We start from the raw sequence: 21,357 nt of genomic DNA on the forward strand, positions 1-21,357 counted from the left end.
AATATACAGAGTACATCAAGAGTACAAGACAAACAAAGATACAGGAAATGATACTTCTTCCAATGGAAGAGGATAAAAATCCAGTGAAGACCAGATATGGATATACCAAAACTTTATCTTATAAATGCTCAAGGAGATGAAAGAAAATACAGAGAAACAAGAAAGAAATCAGGAAAGCAATGAATGAGCAATATGAGAATCTCAGTAAAGAGAGAGAAATTTTAAAAAGGACAAAAGAGAACTACTGGAGTTGAAGACCACAATAAGTGAATGAAAAATTCCCAGGAGTATTCCTACGGTAGATTGGAGCTGACAGAACCAATCAGTGAACTCGAAGACAAGACTGTAGAAAAGAGGCTGATGAGCAGAAAGAAACAAGAATTATAAAAATTAAAAATAACCTAAGGCACCTCTGGGACACTATCAAGCATACCAAGATATGCATTATGGGAGTCCCAAAAGGAGTGAAAGGGGGCAAGGGACAAAGGAATATTGAAAGCAATAATGACATACTCTGGTTTCTCTTCAGATAGTATAAATCTTGTGCCTTTTATTAAAGGTTTCCGTGGAGAGAAACAAGCATGAGTTCTTAACCAATTTTTTGAGACTGTCTTTACAGAGCTTATTAAGGTATGTTGTAATAAAAGACTTTCAAAGTGAAAAAGAAATAATGACAACTTCCCAAACTCAGAAAAAGCACACATCCAAGAAGCCCAGAGAACAATAAACAGGATAAAGACAAAGAAAAAATATACTCATCATATATTGTTAATACTACTGAATGCAAAGGACATGAATAAAGTTCTAGAAACTGCAAGAGAGTAACATGTTATATACAAAGGATTTAGCAATTACTGAATGCTGACTCCTCTTCAGAAGCTATGGAGGCAAGAAGGCAATGGGGCTGAAATACTTAAAATGCTAAAAGAAAGCAAATATTAACCAAGAATTTTATATCTGGCAGGCTTGCTTTCAAAAATGAGGGAGATTAAGACATTCTTAGATAAAAAAAGAGCTGAGGGAGTTCATCACTGCTAGACTTGCCCTAAAAGCAATGCTAAAGTGTCCTTCCCTTTCACACAGAAGGGAAGGACACTTGTCAGTGATTCAAAGCAGCATAAAGAAATAAGTGCTACAGCAAAGGCTATGCCTTGGGTAATTAAAAATGCCAGTATTACAATAGAGTATTTTTTGGTATGTAACTCCACTTCTTACTTCCTATGGGTACTAAAAGGCAAATGCATAAAAAGTAATTATAAGTCTATGGTTTTAGACATACAATAAACAGAGAGGTAACCAGTACAAAGAAAAAAAAATAGGTAGGGAGAAAGAGAGATATAAGGAAGGTATATATGGAGGCTACTGAAGATAAGTTGGTATCAAGTCAAGTGATATTAAATGATGTTAAATTTTAGCCCAATGGTAACCATAAGGAAAACAGATGAAAAAATATCAAGATAGAAAAGAGAAGGTGTTCAATAAGGTACCACATAAAAAAATTAAATAAACATTGCGATTAAAGGAGAACTGAGGGACAAAAAAGTATATGACATATAAGTTCAAATACCAACATGGCAGAAGAAAGTTCTCCATTATCAGGAGTGACTTGAAATAAAAATGGATTAAACTCTCCAGTAAAATAGGCAGAGATTGGCAGAATGGTTAAAAAAGCATGAACCAAACTATATGCTGACTGCCAGAGACTAAACTTAAACGTTAAGATAAAAATAGGGGGTGCACAGGTGGTTCAGTGGTAGAATGCTTGCCTTCCATGTGGGAGACCCGGGTTCGATTTCCAAACCACACACCAGAAAAAAAAAAAAAGAAGATAGGCTGAGGGTGAAAGGATGGCAAAAATTTGTACTATGCAAGTAGTAACCTAAAGAAAGCTGCAGTGGCTATACTAATATCAGACGAAAATAGACTTTAAGTTGAAAACACTTACAAGGGATACAAGTCGTCATTATATACTGATAAAGGGGACAATTCAATGAGAAGATGTAACAATTATAAAAATACATACAGCTAACAGCAAAGCCCTAATATAAATGAGCAAATACTAACAGTTTTGAAGGGAGAAACTGATGGTTGTACATCAATAGTAGAAGACTTTAATACATCATTTTCAATAATGGATAGAACATCTAGTCAAAAGATCAATAGGGAAATACAAGACTGGAAGGATACTCTAAACCAATTAGACCTATCAAACATAAATAGAACACTTCACCCAACAAAAACAGGATACACATCTTTCTCAAGTGTGCAAGGGTCATTTTCTAGGATAGACCATGTGTTAGGTCACAAAACAACTCTCAGTAAATTAAAAAATACTGAAATCATACACTGTATATTCTCTGACCACAATGGAATGAGGCTAGAAATCAGTAACAGAGGGAGAAATGGAAAATTCACAAATCTTTGCAAATTAAACAACATACTCTAAAACAACCAATGGGTTAAAGGGGAAATCACAAGGGAAATTAGGAAATTTCTTGAGGTGAACACAAATGAAAATATAACACAGCAAAACTTATGGAATGTAGTAAAGGAAGTGCTGAGAGGGAGATTTATAACTTTAAATGCGTACATTACAAAAGAATAAAGACTGCAAATAAGAGACTTGACCTCAAAACTGGAAGAAACAGAAAAAGAAGAGCAAATTAAAACCAAAGCAGGCAGAAGGAAGAAAACAACAGATTAGAATGGACATAAATGAATAGGGAATAAAAAATAGCAATAATCAATACAACTCAAAATTGGCTCTTTGAAAAGATGAATAAAATTGAGGAATCTTTAGCTAGAGTGGCAAAGAAAAAGAGAGAAGATGCCAATAATGAAAATCAAAAATGAACTCAGACATCAAAAACCTCCTAACAAAGTTAGATGGCTTCACAAGGGAATTCTACCAAGAAATCCAAGCAGAGTTAACTCCAAATCTGCTCAAATTATTCCAAAGAACTGAAGAGGAGGGAATATTCTCTAATTCATTCTATGAAATCAATAACACTTTCATACCAAATACAGATAAAGATACTACAAGAAGAGAAAATTACTGACCTCTAACAGCATATTAAAAAAACTGAAAACCATGATGAAGTGGGATTTATCCCAGGTATGCAAAGGTGGTCCAACATAAGAAAATCAATAAATTAACACACCACATTAACGCAATGAAGGGAAAAAGCATGATCATCTCATTTGATGCAAAAATGAGACAAAATTCAGTATCCCTTTCTTTATAAAATACTTCGAACATGAGTAACTGAAGGAATCTCCCTCAATAATATGATAATCCATTCCCAATAGCAACTCAAAGACTGAAATATCTAAAAATATAACTAACCAAGGATGTAAATGAATTATACACAGAAAACTACAAAAGACTAAACATTGTTAAGATGTCAATCCTACCCCAAGGATTCACAGATTCAAGGCAATCTCGATGAAAGTTCCAACAATTCTTTGCAGAAATGAAAGCCAATCATCAATGTATACTGAAGGGTAGGGGGCCCTAAATAGCTAAAGCCATCACGATAAAGATGAATGAAATTGGAGTACTCACACTTTCCAATGTTAAAACTTACTATAAAGCCATGTGCTGGTGTGCTGGTTTGAAAGCTGGTTTGTGTATGTTCCCTAGATAAACCATGTTTTAATCTAAATCCCATTTCATAAAGGCAGAATAATCCCTATTCAATACGGCATGTTTGAAAATGTAATCAGGTCATCTCCACAGAGACGTGATTTAATCAAGAGTGGTTGTTAAACTGGATTAGGTGACATTTGGTGGGTCTTGATAAGTTTCAGGAGTCCTATAAAAGAGGAAACATTTTGGAGAATGAAAGAGATTCAGAGAAAGCAGAGCAGAACGACACAGTCACGAGAAGCAGAGTTAACTAGCCAGCGACCTTTGGAGATGAAGAAGGAAAATGCCTCCCAGGAAGCTTCATGAAACCGGAAGCCAGGAGAAGAAGCTAGCTGATGACGCCGTGGTTCACCATGTGTGTTTCCAGATGAGAGAGAAACTGTGTGTTTGCCATGTGTCTTGTCCTTCCACTTGTGAGAGAAACCCTGAACTTCAATCGGCCTTCTTGAATCAGGGTATCTTTCCCTGGATGCCTTAGACTGGACATTTCTATTGACTTGCTTTAACTGGGACCTATATAAACAGAGCCATTGCCAGTCTGGACTGGGGGGTTGAGAGAAGGAACACACTGAAGGAAAAATAACTTCAGAGGCAAAACCATGGAAGCTGAGGTCTGAAGTCAAGAAGCCTCAGGCCAGGAGAGCGAACCTACCCAAGCCCGTGGAGAGGGTGAGTTTGCCCCAAAGGCAGAGGGTGGGCTTTACACCTCATTGCAGTGGAAGAGTCATAATGCTTCAGGCCTTGGAGAGGGTGAAGCACATTCCAGGGGAGAGCCTGGCTGCCACCACATGGAGGGGTTGAACGTGTGCCCCAGAGATGGCAGAGAGTCCAGGTGCAGCCCCACTGCTTGAAGAGGGTGGAGCCGAGAAAAAGGTGGTCTCCCCAGAATCCCCCAAGCTTGCATTTGGAGAGAGGTAGGCCTCTGTGCAGGCCCTTGGAAGGGGTGGGACTGCTGCTTTCAGAAGTCCCGAAGATAAATGATTCTCAGACTTTGAAATCTAATGGACTTTCCCTGTGGGTTTTCAAAACTGTATGGGTCCTGTGACCCCTGTGTTCCTTCCTCTCTATGGAAATGGGTATATGTATCCTACCACCGTTCCTCCTTTGTATGTTGGCAGGAAATAACTTGTTTTGCATTTCCAGAGCCAGAGGCAGAGAGCAGAGCGGAACAACACAGCCAGGAGAAGAGTCCATGAGCCAGCCACCTTTGGAGATGAAGAAGGAAAATGCCTCCGGGGGAGCTTCATGAAACAAGAAGCCAGGAGAAGCTAGCAAATGAGGCCATGTTCACCATGTGCCCTTCCAGATGAGAGAGGAACCCTGACCATGTTCACCATGTGCCTTTCCACATGAGAGAAACTCTGTGTTCTTCATGTGCCCTTCCACTTGAGAAAGAAACCCTGAACTTCATCAGCCTTCTTGAACCAAGGTATCTTTCCCTGGATGCCTTAGATTGGATATTTCTATAGACTTGTTGTAACTGGGACATTTTCTCAGCCTTAGAACTGTAAACTAGCAACTCATTAAATTCCCCTTTTTAAAAGCCATTCCGTTTCTGGTATATTGCATTCCAGCAGCTAGCCAACTAGAACAGCCAGTTTGAATCTCTGGTGGACCCCAGAAAAGCCATGTCCTTTAATCCTTATTCAATATTGCTGGCTGGGAGCTTTTTTTTGTATGCTGTATGGTGGGGACACGTTTCATTATTTTTCCATGTGAGTATCCTGTTTTTGTAGCACCATTGTTGAATTTTTTGCTTGTTTGTTTTTGGGGAAGTGCCATGGACTGAATCAAACCTTTGTCTCCCACATGGCAGGTGAGAATTCTACCACTGAACTACCCTTGTACCCTGGCTAGGAGCTTTTTGATTGTCCTCATGGAGATGTGACCCACCCAACTGTGGGTTTAAGTTTTGATTAGATGGCTTCCATGGAGTTGTGACTCCACCCATTCTGGGTGGGTCTTGATTCATTTACTGGAATCCTTTAAAAGAGGAAACATTTTAGAGAGAGTCCCCTTTAAAGCCATGAGAACCATGAGAGCCCACACAGCCATAGACCTTTGGAGATGAAGAAGGAATACGTCCCCAGGGTAGCTTCATGAAACAAGAAGCCTAGAGAGAAAGCTGGCAGATGCCACCATGTTCACCATATGCATTTCCAGTGGAAAGAGAAATTCTGAACTTCATCGGCCTTTCTTGACTGAAGGTAACCTTTTGATGGTGCCTTAATTTGGAAATTTTTATACATTTGCTTTAATTGGGACATTTTCATGGCCTTAGAACTGTAAACTAGCAATTTAATAAATTCCCGTGTTTAAAAACCCTTCCATTTCTGGTATATTGCATTGTGGCAGTCAGCAAACCAGAACACCATGGTAATCAAAACAGGTATGCTATTGGCACAAGGACAGAAATAAAGACCAATGAAACTGAATTAAGAGCCTAGAAATAAACCCTCACACTTATGGCTTACTGATTTTTCACAAAGACCAAAAGACTACTCTATTGGGAAATAATAGTCTCTCTAACAAATGATGCTAGGGAAATTGTGTCTCCATTTGCAAAAAAAAAGGAGAACCCCACTTCACAACTTATACAAAAGTCAACTTAAAATGGATGAAAGACGTAAGTCTGAGAGTTAAACTCAAGCTCCTAGAAGAAAATGTACACTAGAGAGGCATCTTCAGGACCCTATGTTAGGCAACAGTTCCTTAAACTCTAAACCCAAAGCACAAGCACCAAAAAGAAAAAATAGATAAATGGGACCTCATTAAAATAAAAAACTCGTTCTCAAAGAATTTTATCATGAATGTAAAAATGACAATCTACAAAATGGGAAAAAATATTTGGAGCCTACATATCTGATAATGATTTTGTGTGTGCTTTGTTCTGTTTCTTTTTTTTATATTTGATAATGATTTAATACCCAGACTGTATAAAGAAATGCTTTAACTTAACAACAAAAACGACAAACAACCCAATTTTTTTTATTAATTAAAAAAATTAACTAACACAACATTTAGAAATCATTCCATTCTACATATACAATCAGTAATTCTAAATATCATCACATAGATGCATATATTCATCATTTCTTAGTACATTTGCATCGATTTAGAAAAAGAAATAGAAACACAACAGAAAAAGAAATAAAACGAGAATAGACAGAAAAAAATAAAAAAAGAAAAAAGAAAAACTATACCTCAGATGCAGCTTCATTCAGTGTTTTAACATAATTACATTACAGTTAGGTAGTATTGTGCTGTCCATTTCTGAGATTTTGTATCCAGTCTTGTTGCACAGTCTGTATCCCTTCAGCTCCAATTACCTATTATCTTACCCTATTTCTATCTCCTGATGGTCTCTGTTACCAATGACATATTACAAGTTTGTTCTCTAATGTCAGTTCAAACCAGTGGGACCATACAGTATTTGTCCTTTAGTTTTTGGCTAGTCTCACTCAGCATAATGTTCTCTAGGTCCATCCATGTTATTACATGCTTCATAAGTTTATTCTGTCTTAAAGCGGCATAATACTCCAACATATGTATATACCACAGTTTGTTTGCCACTCGTCTGTTGATGGACATTTTGGCTGTTTCCATCTCTTTGCAATTGTAAATAATGCTGTTATAAACATTGGTGTGCAAATGTCCGTTTGTGTCTTTGCCCTTAAGTTCTCTGAGTAGATACCTAGCAATGGTATTGCTGGGTCGTATGGCAATTCTACATTCAGCTTTTTGAGGAACCGCCAAACTGCCTTCCACAGTGGTTGCACCATTTGACATTCCCACCAACAGTGGATAAGTGTGCCTCTTTCTCCACATTCTCTCCAGTACTTGTCATTTTCTGTTTTGTTGATAATGGCCATTCTGGTGGGTGTGAGATGATATCTCATTGTGGTTTTGATTTGCATTTCTCTAATGGCCAGGGACATTGAGCATCTCTTCATGTGCCTTTTGGCCATTTGTATTTCCTCTTCTGAGAGGTGTCTGTTCAAGTCTTTTTCCCATTTTGTAATTGGATTGGCTGTCTTTTTGTTGTTGAGTTGAACAATCTCTTTATAAATTCGGGATACTAGACCTTTATCTGATACGTCATTTCCAAATATTGTCTCCCATTGTGTAGGTTGTCTTTCTACTTTCTTGATGAAGTTCTTTGATGCACAAAAGTGTTTAATTTTGAGGAGCTCCCATTTCTTTCTTTCTTTCTTCAGGGCTCTTGCTTTAGGTTTAAGGTCCATAAAACCGCCTCCAATTGTAAGATTCATAAGATATCTCCCTACATTTTCCTCTATTTTATGGTCTTAGACCTAATGTTTAGATCTTTGATTCATTTTGAGTTAACTTTTGTATAGGGTATGAGATACAGGTCCTCTTTCATTCTTTTGCATATGGATATCCAGTTCTCTAGGCACCATTTATTGAAGAGACTGTTCTGTCCCAGGTGAGTTGGCTTGACTGCCTTATCAAAGATCAAATGTCCATAGATGAGAGGGTCTATATCTGAGCACTCTATTTGATTCCATTGATCGATATATCTTATCTTTATGCCAGTACCATGCTGTTTTGATGACTGTGGCTTCATAATGTGCCTTAAAGTCAGGCAGTGTGAGACCTCCAGCTTCGTTTTTTTCCCTCAAGATACTTTTAGCAATTCGGAGCACCCTGCCCTTCCAGATAAATTTGCTTATTGGTTTTTCTATTTCTGAAAAATAAGTTGTTGGGGTTTTGATTGGTATTGCGTTGAATCTGAAAATCAATTTAGGTGGAATTGACATCTTAACTATATTTAGTCTTTCAATCCATGAACACGGTATGCCCTTCCATCTATTTAGGTCTTCTGTGATTTCTTAAAACAGTTTCTTGTAGTTTTCTTTGTATAGGTCTTTTGTCTCTTTAGTTAAATGTATTCCTAAGTATTTTATTCTTTTAGTTGCAAATGTAAATGGAATTCATTTCTTGATTTCCCCCTCAGCTTGTTCATTGCTAGTGTATAGAAACACTACAGATTTTTTAATGTTGATCTTGTAACCTGCTACTTTGCTGTACTCATTTATTAGCTCTAGTAGTTTTGCTGTGGATTTTTCAGGGTTTTTGACGTATAGTATCATATCATCTGCAAACAGTGATGGTTTTACTTCTTCCTTTCCGATTTTGATGCCTTGTATTTCTTTTTCTTGTCTAATTGCTCTGGCTAGAACCTCCAACACGATGTTGAAAAACAGTGGTGATAATGGCCATCCTTGTCTTGTTCCTGATCTTAGGGGGAAAGTTTTCAATTTTTCCCCATTGAGGATGATATTAGCTGTGGGTTTTTCATATTTTCCCTCTAACATTTTAAGGAGGTTCCCTTGTATTCCTATCCTTTAAAGTGTTTTCAACAGGAAACGATGTTGAATCTTGTCAAATGCCTTCTCTGCAGAAATTGAGATGATCATGTGATTTTTCTGCTTTGATTTGTCGATATGGTGTATTACATTAATTGATTTTCTTATGTTGAACCATCCTTGCATACCTGGGATGAATCCTACTTGGTCATGATGTATACTTCTTTTAATGTGTTGCTGGATTCGATTTGCTAGAATTTTTTTGAGAATTTTTGCATCTATATTCATTAGAGAGATTGGTCTGTAGTTTTCTTTTTTTGTAATATCTTTGCCTGGTTTTGGTATGAGGGTGATGTTGGCTTCATAGAATGAATTAGGTTGTTTTCCCTCCACTTCAATTTTTTTGAAGAGTTTGAGCAGGATTGGTACTAATTCTTTCTGAAATGTTTGGTAGAATTCACATGTGAAGCTGTCTGGTCCTGGACTTTTCTTTTTGGGAAGCTTTTGAATGACTAATTCAATTTCTTTATTTGTGATTGGTTTGTTGAGGTCATCTATTTCTTCTTGAGTCAAAGTTGGTTGTTCATGCCTTTCTAGGAACTTGTCCATTTCATCTACATTGTTGTATTATTAGCATAGAGTTGTTCACAGTATCCTGTTATTACCTCCTTTATTTCTGTGAGGTCAGTGGTTATGTCTCCTCTTCCACTTCTGATCCTATTTATTTGCATCCTCTCTCTTCTTCTTTTTGTCAATCTTGCTAAGGGCCCATCAATCTTGTTGATTTTCTCATAGAACCAACTTCTGGTCTTACTGATTTTCTCTACTGTTTTCATGTTCTCAATTTCATTTATTTCTGCTCTAATCTTTGTTATTTCTTTCCTTTTGCTTGCTTTGGGGTTAGTTTGCTGTTCTTTCTCCAGTTCTTCCAAGTCGACAGTTAATTCCTGAATTTTTGCCGTTTCTTCTTTTCTGATATAGGCATTTAGGGCAATAAATTTCCCTCTTAGCAGTGCCTTTGCCGCGGCCCATAGGTTTTGATATGTTGTGTTTTCATTTTCATTCGCCTCGAGATATTTATTAATTTCTCTTGTAATTTCTTCCTTGACCCACTCGTTGTTTAAGAGTGTGTTGTTGAGCCTCCACGTATTTGTGAATTTTCTGGCACTCCGCCTATTATTGATTTCCAACTTCATTCCTTTGTGATCCGAGAAAGTGTTGTGTATGATTTCAATCTTTTTTAATTTGTTGAGACTTGCTTTGTGACCCAGCATATGGTCTATCTTTGAGAATGATCCATGAGCACTTGAGAAAAAGTTGTATCCTGCTGTTGTGGGGTGTAATGTCTTATAAATGTTTGTTAAGTCTAGCTCATTTATTGTAATATTCAAATTCTTTGTTTCTTTATTGATCCTCTGTCTAGATGTTCTGTCCATTGATGAGAGTGGCGAATTGAAGTCTCCAACTATTATGGTAGATGTGTCTATTTCCCTTTTCAGTGATTGCAGTGTATTCCTCACGTATTTTGGGGCATTCTGGTTCGGTGCGTAAATATTTATGATTGTTATGTCTTCTTGTTTAATTATTCCTTTTATTAGTAGATAGTGTCCTTCTTTGTCTCTTTTAACTGTTTTACATTTGAAGTCTAATTTGTTGGATATTAGTATAGCTACTCCTGCTCTTTTCTGGTTGTTATTTGCATGAAATATCTTTTCCAAACCTTTCACTTTCAACCTATGTTTATCTTTGGGTCTAAGATGTGTTTCCTGTAGACAGCATATGAAAGGATCCTGTTTTTTAATCCATTCTGCCAGTCTATGTCTTTTGATTGGGGAATTCAGTCCATTAACATTTAGTGTTATTACTGTTTGGGTAATACTTTCCTCTACCATTTTGCCTTTTGTATTATATATATCATATCTAATTTTCTTTCTTTCTACACTCTTCTCCATACCTCTCTCTTCTGTGTTTTCGTATCTGACTCTAGTGCTCCCTCTAGTATTTCTTGCTGAGCTGGTCTCTTGGTCACAAATTCTCTCAGTGACTTTTTGTCTGAGAATGTTTTAATTTCTCCCTCAGTTTTGAAGGACAATTTTTCTGGGTTTAAAATTCTTGGTTGGCAGTTTTTCTCTTTTAGTAATTTAAATATATCATCCCACTGTCTTCTTGCCTCCATGGTTTCTGCTGAGAAATCTACACATAGTCTTATTGGGTTTCCATTGTTTGTGATGGATTGTTTTTCTCTTGCTGCTTTCAAGATCCTCTCTTTCTCTTTGACCTCTGACATTCTAACTAGTAAGTGTCTTGGAGAACGCCTATATGGATCTATTCTCTTTGGGGTGCGCTGCACTTCCTGGATCTGTAATTTTAGGTCTTTCATAAGAGTTGGGAAATTTTCAGTGATAATTTCTTCCATTAGTTTTTCTTCTCCTTTTCCCTTCTCTTCTCCTTCTGGGACACCTACAATACGTATATTTGTGCGCTTCATATTACCATTCAATTCCCTGAGCCCCTGCTCAAATTTTTCCATTCTTATTCCTATAGTTTCTGTTTCTTTTTGGATTTCAGATGTTCCATCTTCCAGTTCACTAATTCTAACCTCTGTCTCTTGAAATCTACCATTGTAGGTTTCCATTGTTTTTTCATCTCTTCTACTGTATCTTTCATTCCCATAAGTTCTGTGATTTGTTTTTTCAGACTTTCCATTTCTTCTTTTTGTTCATCCCTTGCCTTCTTCATGTCCTCCTTCAATTTATTGATTTGGTTTTTGACGAGGTTTTCCATTTCTGTTCATATATTCAGAATTAGTTGTCTCAGCTCCTGTATCTCATTTGAGCTATTGGTTTGTTCCTTTGACTGGGCCATATCTTCAATTTTCCTGTGTGATTTGTTATTTTTTGCTGGTGTCTGGACATTTAATCAGATTTCTCTGAGTGTGAGACCCAGCAGGTTGAAAGATTTTCCTGTGAAGTCTCTCGGCTCTGTTTTTTTTATCCTGCCCAGTAGGTGGCGCTTGTCTGTCTGCGGGTCCTACCAGCAATAGATGTTGTGGCTCCTTTATTAATGCCACTATTGGTGTTTGGTTGGACCCAGTCCCTGCCACTGTCGGAAACTCCCTCCTCTCCTTCTGGACAGCCGCCTGTAGGGGAGGGGCACCGGTCGCCGCGGCCTGAGGAACTCACCGATCCAAGACTCGCCACCGGACCGAGAAGCTGCCCGTGGGGGAGGGGCGCCGGTCGCTGGCCGCCGCAGCTTGGGGAGCCCACTGATCCGAGACTCGTAGCTGGTCCGGGAAGCCGCCCGCGAAAGAGGGGCGCTGGCCGCCGCAGCTTGGGAAACTTGCCTCTCCAAGATTCTCAGCCCGTCCGGGAAGGAGGGAGGGAGGGGCACTGGCCACCAGCCGCCGCGCCCCGGGGAAGCGCAAGCCGCTTGGGGAACTCACCGCAGCGGAGTCTCGCGACGGTCCAGCCAGTCCAGACTGGGGTACGCTGTGTGTCCGGTCCCTGCGGTGACCCCGGGAGTTGTTCTGCACTGTTTCTGGTCACCTAGTAGTTGCTCTAGAGGAGGAACTAAGACGCGCGTACCTTACTAAGCCACCATCTTGGCCCCCTTACAGCAAAACAACCCAATTTTAAAAACGAGCTAAAGATTTAAATAGACATCTCTCCAAAGAAGATAAATAGTCAGAAAGCACATGAAAAGATGCTCAATATCATTAGCCATCAGAGAAATGCAAATTAAAACCACGTGGAGACACCATTCACACCCATTAGAATGGCTGTTATTTAAAGAAAAAACAAAACCAGAAAATAAGAATTGGACAGGATGTGGAGAAGTAGGAACACTCATTCATTGCTGATGACAATGTAAAATGGTGCGGCTGCTTTGTCAGACAGTTTGGAGGTTTCTCAGAATGCTAAGTACAGAACTTCAATATGACCTGGCAATCCCACTACTAGGTATACACCCAAAAGAGCTAAAAGCAGGGGCTTGAACAGTTATGTGCACAACAATGTTCACAGAGGTAGTATTCATAGCTGCCAAAACATGGAAGCAACCCAGGTGCCCATCAACCCATGAATGAATCAACAAAATTTGATATATACATAGATTATTCAAACATGAAAAGGAATGAAGTACTAACACGTGACAACACAGATGAAATGGGAAGACATCATGTTGCGAGAAATAAGGCAGACACAAAAGGTCGAATATTGTATGATCTCACTGATTTGAAATATTAGAATTAGCAAACTCAGAGTCAGAATCTAGAATATAGGTTACCAGGGGAGGGGTGGTGACATGGAATGGGAAGTTAAGGCTTAAAATACACAGAGTTCCTATTTGGAACCATGGACTTATTTCAGTAATGGATGGTGGTAATGGTAGCACAACATTGTAAATGTAATGAACAGCACTGAAATATACATATGAATGTTGTTAAAAGGGGAAATGTTAGGTTGTATATATGGTAATAGAATAAAAAATTTTTAAACAAATCCACGGAACTACACTACACAGTTAACTCTTCTTCTAGTTTGCTAGCTGCCCAAATGCAATATACCAGAAACGGAATGGCTCTTAAAAAGGGGAATTTAATAAGTTGCTAGTTTACAGTTCTAAGGCCGAGAAAATATTCCAATTAAAACAAGTCTATAGAAATGTTCAATTTAAGGCATCCAGGGAAAGAAAACCTTGGTTCAAGAAGGCTGATGAAGTTCAGAGTTTCTCTCTCATCTGGAAAGGCACATGGCGAACACAGCGCCATCTGCTAGCTTCTTCTCCTGGCTTCCTGTTTTATGAAGCTTCCCGGTAGGCATTTTCCTTCTTCATCTCCAAAGGCTGCTGGATGGTGGACTCTGCTTCTCATGGCTATGTTGTTCTGTTCTCTCTCTCTGAATCTCTCATTCTCCAAAATGTCTCCTCTTTTATAGGGCTTCAGAAACTAATCAAGACCCACCCGAATGGGTGGAGATACGTCGTCATCTAATCCACCTTAACAACCACTATCGATTACATTACATCTCCAAGGAGATGATCTAATTACAGTTTCAAACATGCAATGCTGAATAGGGATTAGAAGAAACGGCTACCTTTACAAAATGGGATTAGGGTTAAAACATGGCTTTTCCAGGGTCCACACATCATTTCAAATCAGCACAACCCTACACTAAACCATGGACTATTGTTAATAGTACAATTATAAAAACATGCTATCATCAACTGTAACAAATATTTCATACCAATGCAAGGTGTTAATAAAAGAGTGGTATATGGGAATCCTGTTATTTTTCACAGGACTATTCCATAAATCCATTCCTCTAATAAAAAAATTCAAGTAGCTAATCAAAAATAGTTGTAATACAAATAACACAAACTTATTATTTTAAATTATTGCCATTTCAATAATTTTTAAGTGTTCAATTCAGTGACATTAATTACATTTACAACGTGTGTAACTATCACCACCATCCATTACCAAAACTAGTTCATCACCTAAGACAGAAACTCTGTACCTGTTAAGCCTTAAGTCATATAACATTTGTCCTTTTGTGTTTGCCTTATTTCACTTGGCATAATGTTTTCATGGTTCAGCCATGTTATATCATGTATCAGAATTTCATTTTTTATGGCTGAAACACATTCTACTGTGTGTACATATGCCATTTTTTGTTTATTCAATTCCTCTGTCAATAGACACTTGTACTGTTTCCCTCTTTTAGCCATAGTGAAGAATGCTGCCAAGAACACGTATACCAGCATCTGTTTGAGTTCCTGCTTTTAATTCTTACAATAATTAATTATACCTAATTTACTTTTAGGTAAATCCCTAATTTGGAATTGCCGGGTCATATGGTAATTTTGTCTAACTTTTGGAGGAACCATCCAACTGTTTTCCAGTGTTTGCACCATTTGCTTGGTTGATTTTTAAAAGCCTTTTGACTCAGCTTCATTAACGACCACAGAATAACCCACTTTCCAAACCCCTTCCAGAGAACTATATAATACTCAATTCACTTAAATTTATCAATTTACAGCATATTCACCTATTCATTAGAAAAATTATATTAAATGCTTGTTTGTTGAGCAGATCTTTGTTGACATGTCTGTCAAAGAAGAGACTGCACTTCAATAATATATTTGTACAAATGTGGGTGTGTGTAACAGACATATTTTGGTAAAAACTTTAGTACCAGGTGCCCAACCAACAATTAATTACACATTGCCAATAACTTACATCTACTTCAGAAGTTCAGAGGTATTATACTATTATAGAAAATATAAACAAAGAAAAACATCTTATAATTAAACTGACACAGGAGGCAGAGATGGATATTCCAGGATTAGCTTTCCCACTGTGCTTTAGCAGAGCACTTCCTCCTGTCTAGGCCAGACAGACACCATCCTGGCACTCATGGCCCAAAATAGGGAAAATCTTGCTTCCAGGAATAGCTTTTCACACTCTTGGCACATGACAACTTGAAAGAACCAGGGCCCGAGCTGCACTTTTCTTATTCAAGTCATGCAGGCCCCAGGTGTATAGTATTCCCCACAACTAGACTTTAGCTAACTGAAAAAGGCCAATATGGGCACATAATCACTTGTGACTACTTAGCGGCATCTAGAAGATTAGAATTACTCAAACTCTGAGCCTTAGCTCATTCATTAACAGGGATTCTGATACAGTAGATTTGTAATAAAGTACATGCTCTGGGTTCAAAGAGTGTTTAAGAATGTAATTTTCCTTTCATTAGAGTTTAATTTCCCAAGGTTTAGATTATTGCTTTTAATTGAAATGAAAAACTAGTTTTCTTTTTGGCCTTAGGTATACAACCCACATTCCTAGATTTGATTAATGTACCTTCACCCTTACCTGGAATGTTTCCTTCACTCATTCACTTAAATACTGTCAACTATATTTACCATTTAAACCTTTGCTCATTCACTTATTCATTCAATGAAAGTTTAGTGAATGCTCACCACGTGCCTGTCACTGCTTTAGCTGCTGTGAATACAGCACTGAACAGACAGAATAAAAATTCCCTATCCTCAAGTAGCTTTCATTATAGTAGGAGAAAGACAATAAACTAAATAAGTGAAACATACGGCAAGTGAGGTAGTGATAAGTGCTACAGAGAAAAAGTTGGGAAGGGGGAGGGAGAGTTGGGATTTGATTTCAAATAAAGCAGTCAGGGAAGGAGAAGGTAACATATAAATCAAGACCTACAGGAGGTGAAGGTATATGAAAGAAAGGTCCAGAAAGAGGAAACAAAGTACAAAGTCTCTGAGGCAGGGGTATGCTTGATGAGTTCAAGAATATGGGGAGAGTAATAGGAGATGGGGTCAGAAAGTTTCAATGGGAACCAGATCATTCAGGGCACTGTTGATTACTCTTAATGCTCTTTGGCATTTACCATGATTGAAATGGGAAGCTGCTGGAATTTTGTGAGCAAAGACATGACACAACCACATTGGGTGCTTTATGGAGAAGACTGAAGGGCAGCTGAGTTATAAAGGCAGGGATACCAAACAGGAGGTAATTGCAGAGATTCAGGTAGAAATTCATGGTGGCTTGGACCTGGATGATAGCAATGGCAATGGTGAGACCCTGCACATATTTTTTGAGTAGAAAGCAGCACAGTTCACTGACCAATCTGAAGTGGTGTATGCAAGGCAAAAGTCAAGAAAGGCCAAGGTTTTTTGATTTGAGCAACTACAAGGTAGGAGCTGCCATTAACTGATCAGGAGAAGACAGTTTGGGGAATTATCAGCACATGGAAGATATTTAAAACCAAGAGACTAGATGAGATCACCCACAGGAAAAAAATTAATTGATGTGGGGCTCTCCAATGTTGAGAACTGGGGGAGATAAGCAAGAGTCTGCAGATGAAAGTACTTGAAGGACCACAATCCTTATTGGGAGGAAGTAACTAATCTGCCTGCTAAATTGGAAGTAGGATAGAAAAGAGAATGTTCTAGGAAACTTTCACAAAGCAGATGACTACTGAGGTGACCTTTTCAAAAGATCATAAAAATTCTTCAGACAGGCAAAGTAAAAAACTGCCATGCAAGCTAACCTCTTTATACCTTTGTTTTCTCATCTGCAAAATGGAGATAATACATGTAAAATCAATAGAAATTGCTCAATAAATGTTGGCTATTATCTCATTCTCCTAAACTGACTGCAAATTCCTTTGCATCACAGTAGCTTATACCAAGTAAGTCTTCAATAGATAAAATTTTATCATGGATTGTGAATTATTTCCCATAACACTCCCAGCGCTAGTGTAAAGCATACAATAGGATTTATTTTTCTCTGAAAATGAAATAACTCAATTAAGAACTAATTTAATAAATGATTTGCCATGACCTATCTAATAAGTTTACATGGGGAATCTTGTTATAATGAAGTTTATTTCCACAGAAATCTGAATGATAATATTAGATTTTAATGGTCTACAAAATTTCTGAATATAAAAATTTACACACCAATTTCATTTTTCAAGAAGTCTCCCTGTATTGGTACAGTCTTCATCAACAAATATTTCCTTTATTTTAATACATATTATGACTAACTCATTCACCTTCATTAATCTATTAGGATATTTTGTTAAAACAAGTGGGGCTTCTATTTGTTTACAGAGATAATTAATTGAATGGTAGGTATTCTCCAAATTTTACTTGGATTTTCACATATTTAAATTATGCCAGACTCATCAAATAGTTTAAACGAAATTACCTATCAAAAAGAGCAGAACATAACTCAGTATGCATTGTCTGCCATTACTAGATTGAAGTTTACAATTATTTTCTTTCAATTCCAAAGGAAGGAATCAAGTACATCAAAATCCCTTCTGCACAGCATGAGCAGTAACCAATTAATAGCCTATTCAGACTTACATAAAAAATTTCATGGTACAAGAGACAGAATTTCCAAGTATGCACATTCCTTACAGTTTTTCTTGATTCCTCAGAATAGCTAGCAAACTTTCAAGACAATTAGCTAACTGGTATAGAACACTGGTTTGCAGATAACTGGTAGAAATCAAACTGTCCTCAGAAATTAAAGAAAACGACAAAACTAAAGTTTAAGATAGAAAAATATCAAAACTTAAAGGTAGAAATATGCTACTTTACCAGAGTTCACTGAACAAATGGAATCTATATAACCCTACTCTATTAAAGAAGCTCCTTACACGTACTTTCTAAACAAGGATCTGTTAAAGAACTGGAAAGCTATTGATCTCTTGACATTATTCAATAGCATTCCAGCAAGTTGAGGGAGGAAATCTTTATTACGAGGTACTCCCCCAAGACTACCCAAGAGAAAAGAAATGGCAGAAACTAGTCTGCTCTGAAATGGAGAATACCTACATTTTAAGTGTAGTGGAAGTGCTTGAAAACGGAGAAAACTGAACCAAAAACATGAATCCGGAGACCCCATAGGTGGCAACACAGGAAAAAAAAGCCAGCTCTCAGATTCTGCGAGAAGGCCTTTCTGAGGCCCAATAGGAAGGAGACAAGAACAGGACTTGTAGCAGCCCGCCCATCTCTGAAGCCCCTTCTCCATCACAGGTGAGGGGCCGCCGAGTCCTAAAGTTAATGGCATCGCCTCAAAAACTCAAATGGGAGGGGCTCCTGAGGCTGTAAGGACTGCATAAACTCCTGGAGACCCGTCTGACCTGCACGCACCACGACCGAGTGAAGGTGGCAGGAGAGTAAGAGGATGTCAACGCGGCAGGGACGAAACTACACGAGAGAGAAGGGAGTAAGTCGGTACCTGTCTGTCTCTCCCGAATACTGGCAGTTACCGCCGCCGCCGCCATCTTGGCTAACACACCCGTCGCCCGAGTGGCGAGCGGAGCTCCAGGATGACGTGGCCGCCCCCACGGCCCGGATGCGAACCCAGAGGGGCGGGGCCAACGCAGGCGCCTGGCGGCTGGCCACTGCCTCCTCCAGGGCGACTCTCCCGATCTCTGGGTTCTCGCGTTCTGGGCTTGAGTTATGACCGACGGTTTTTAGTGCCTGAATGGCTAGGAGTGTTTAGTTTTCAGCTGCGGAACAGTAGGGATTTTTATCCTGCTCTCAAATAGTGGTTCTATTAAATTGAGCTCTACAGGTAACGGCCTGGTGTAGTGGTAAGAATCGAAACACTAAAATTGATCGCATGGTCATTTCCATTTACCTTAGAGATGATACTTGTAAGGGTGTAAGGCTCACAGGACCAAAGTAAATGAAACACAGTTGGCACTTAATGCTAGCTTCACTCCTCTATTCTCGCAACTGAGGTGTTAAACCTTTGCCCTTTTTCTCGGAAACTGGGGACAGAAAGCTTTGGGGCTTGGCTTTAATTTGGCAGATGAGCTGCAAGGGAGCCAGGATGGTGCAAAAACGGCAAAGTGGTGGCTTTCTTTTCTTTTCCATTCAGTAAATGCGAAATCACAAAACTACAGATGGGGTGGTGAGTGTAGTCTAAAGAGAATATTGGTGCTTTGGTAAAACCACGTGAACACAAAATATATCCAATAATGATGCTTTCTAACTTAACCCGTGGATTTTATTCTTTCGTAAAAAATTGATACATAGTGACAACTCATCTCCCCTAAAATGTGCAAGAGTTAACAAACATTGCATTAGCTGTTGAATGTTAATTCTAGAGCTGCATGCACCATATTCTGAAATAAAATCTCATTCCCTCAAAACCTTTCAAAATAACATTCAAAATAAGCTAATCAAGTTATGCTAATATTTACATTAAGAGCAGAATCATGTCCTATAACACTAACTTCTCTATTTTACAAATAACCGTTTGATTGTAAATAGGCTAACATATAAACTATCACCTAGCATAACACCTCACATACAATAGGTACTGGAATATGTTTGAAAACTGGAAAAGATACGGTCAAGATCAGAACCTGAAAACCGGGTCTTTTCAAAGCAATCTAAATTTGAACTACAGGTTATATATATTCCAGTAGTCCATCATTAAATGTGTTCTTAGGCTTTGTATTGTATTAAAACTTGAGGCTTAAAAACTTGTTTAAAAGCTCAAGGTAGAAGAAGGAACAATGAAGCACTATATAAATTGTAAAAGTGATAATCACCACATAAAATTATTTAAAGACAGAAGCTTGTTCTGATTATTTGCTTGTAACACTGAATACTAAGATAAAGTCACCAAGAATTTAGCTATTATAACTTTCTTTAGTATAGAGCACAAAAATTTCAATTAGCTTCCATTTAATTAGGAGAAAATATATATAAATGCTTAAGTAGAAGCCAAAGTGAATTCTCAGGTTGGTAACCAAATGAAGGCTTTTTTACTTATTGCAAATAAAAATGACTTACTCATAATATGGAAAATATTACAATGTATAAAATTATGAGCTCGTTTCTAATGAGATATTTTAAAGTATTGTTACTTAAATGCTAAGACAATAAAATGACCTAGTACAAAAATAATGAAAAAATTGTGTAGTAGGCCACGAAGTTCCCATATCAAACCCTTTTTAAAAACAACGAATATAAAACTAACCAAAAATTACTAAGAGTAGATAAAACCAATATGAAGTTTCCTCAATATTGAGAGCAATATAAAACAAACTTGAAATATACAACATGTAGACGTCTGAAATATTTAAGAAATATATAGACATTTATAAAGGGTTATAACAATTTCTTTTTAAAATTCAGTGTCACTAAGTATTATGCACTGGCTGTAACAATGAACAAAAAAGAACAATCATAATACCAACCATTTGATAGAGAAACACTGCAAAATAACCTATAGGTTTTCTATAATGCCTTGGCTAAAGAATACTCTAAAGATCGTATTAATGGAACACCCTTCAAATGAAAACACATTAACCAATATGAATATTTATGCTTTGCCTTAAAACATAAATATTCCAAATTATTTATACCATCCTATCCCTAAGGCCCTGTCTATGCATTAAAAGGGGAAATGAGGAATTGAAATACTTGATTGTAGCTAAACCAAGCATTCTGCCTCCTCTTAAAATGCGTGTATCAGTTTTGATTACTACTCCAGAGGAAAGTAATTACAACTACAAATAATCAAATAGCTTTAGTTTTTTTTTTAATTGTATTGGCTTAATGGCTTTTTAAGGTTTATAGAAACTAAGTTAAAAAACAAAATATCCAATGTATCAAATGTATGGAATCAAAGCTGTTTAAGGTAAGTCAGGTTTATATTAGATATTCAAATTCTTTTTTTGATAATGATCCTCTTTTTACCTTTCATAATCCAATAATCCAATATAAATCATTACAAAACAAAGAACTTCCTTGTTTAATGTCTTAAGTACGTCATTCAAATTTAATGAAAATTTAATTTGCTAAATCTGTAAGTTT

General features: G+C 37.6%; 1 protein-coding gene and 1 non-coding gene across 7 annotated transcripts in view; one reads left to right on the forward strand and one right to left on the reverse strand.

The window, feature by feature from the left end:
• Window positions 1-18,880, reverse strand: part of SCFD1 (sec1 family domain containing 1) — a 145,756-nt gene extending 126,876 nt beyond the window's left edge. For 2 of the 6 annotated variants that reach the window (XM_077127032.1, XM_077127031.1), the window contains exon 1: window positions 18,761-18,880. In XM_077127032.1, coding sequence (XP_076983147.1) covers window positions 18,761-18,806 — 46 coding nt within the window. In that variant the 5' untranslated portion in view covers window positions 18,807-18,880. The remainder of the gene's footprint in view (window positions 1-18,760) is intronic. The other 4 variants (XM_077127035.1, XM_077127033.1, XM_077127037.1 and 1 more) reach the window with 3 other exon arrangements.
• On the forward strand, window positions 510-623 carry LOC143656688 (U5 spliceosomal RNA). Its single transcript, XR_013162591.1, has one exon. It is a non-coding gene; the product is annotated as a U5 spliceosomal RNA (small nuclear RNA).
• Window positions 18,881-21,357: the final 2,477 nt, after the last annotated feature.

The sequence above is a fragment of the Tamandua tetradactyla genome, chromosome 14, assembly GCF_023851605.1.
Source record: "Tamandua tetradactyla isolate mTamTet1 chromosome 14, mTamTet1.pri, whole genome shotgun sequence".
Taxonomy (NCBI): domain Eukaryota; kingdom Metazoa; phylum Chordata; class Mammalia; order Pilosa; family Myrmecophagidae; genus Tamandua; species Tamandua tetradactyla.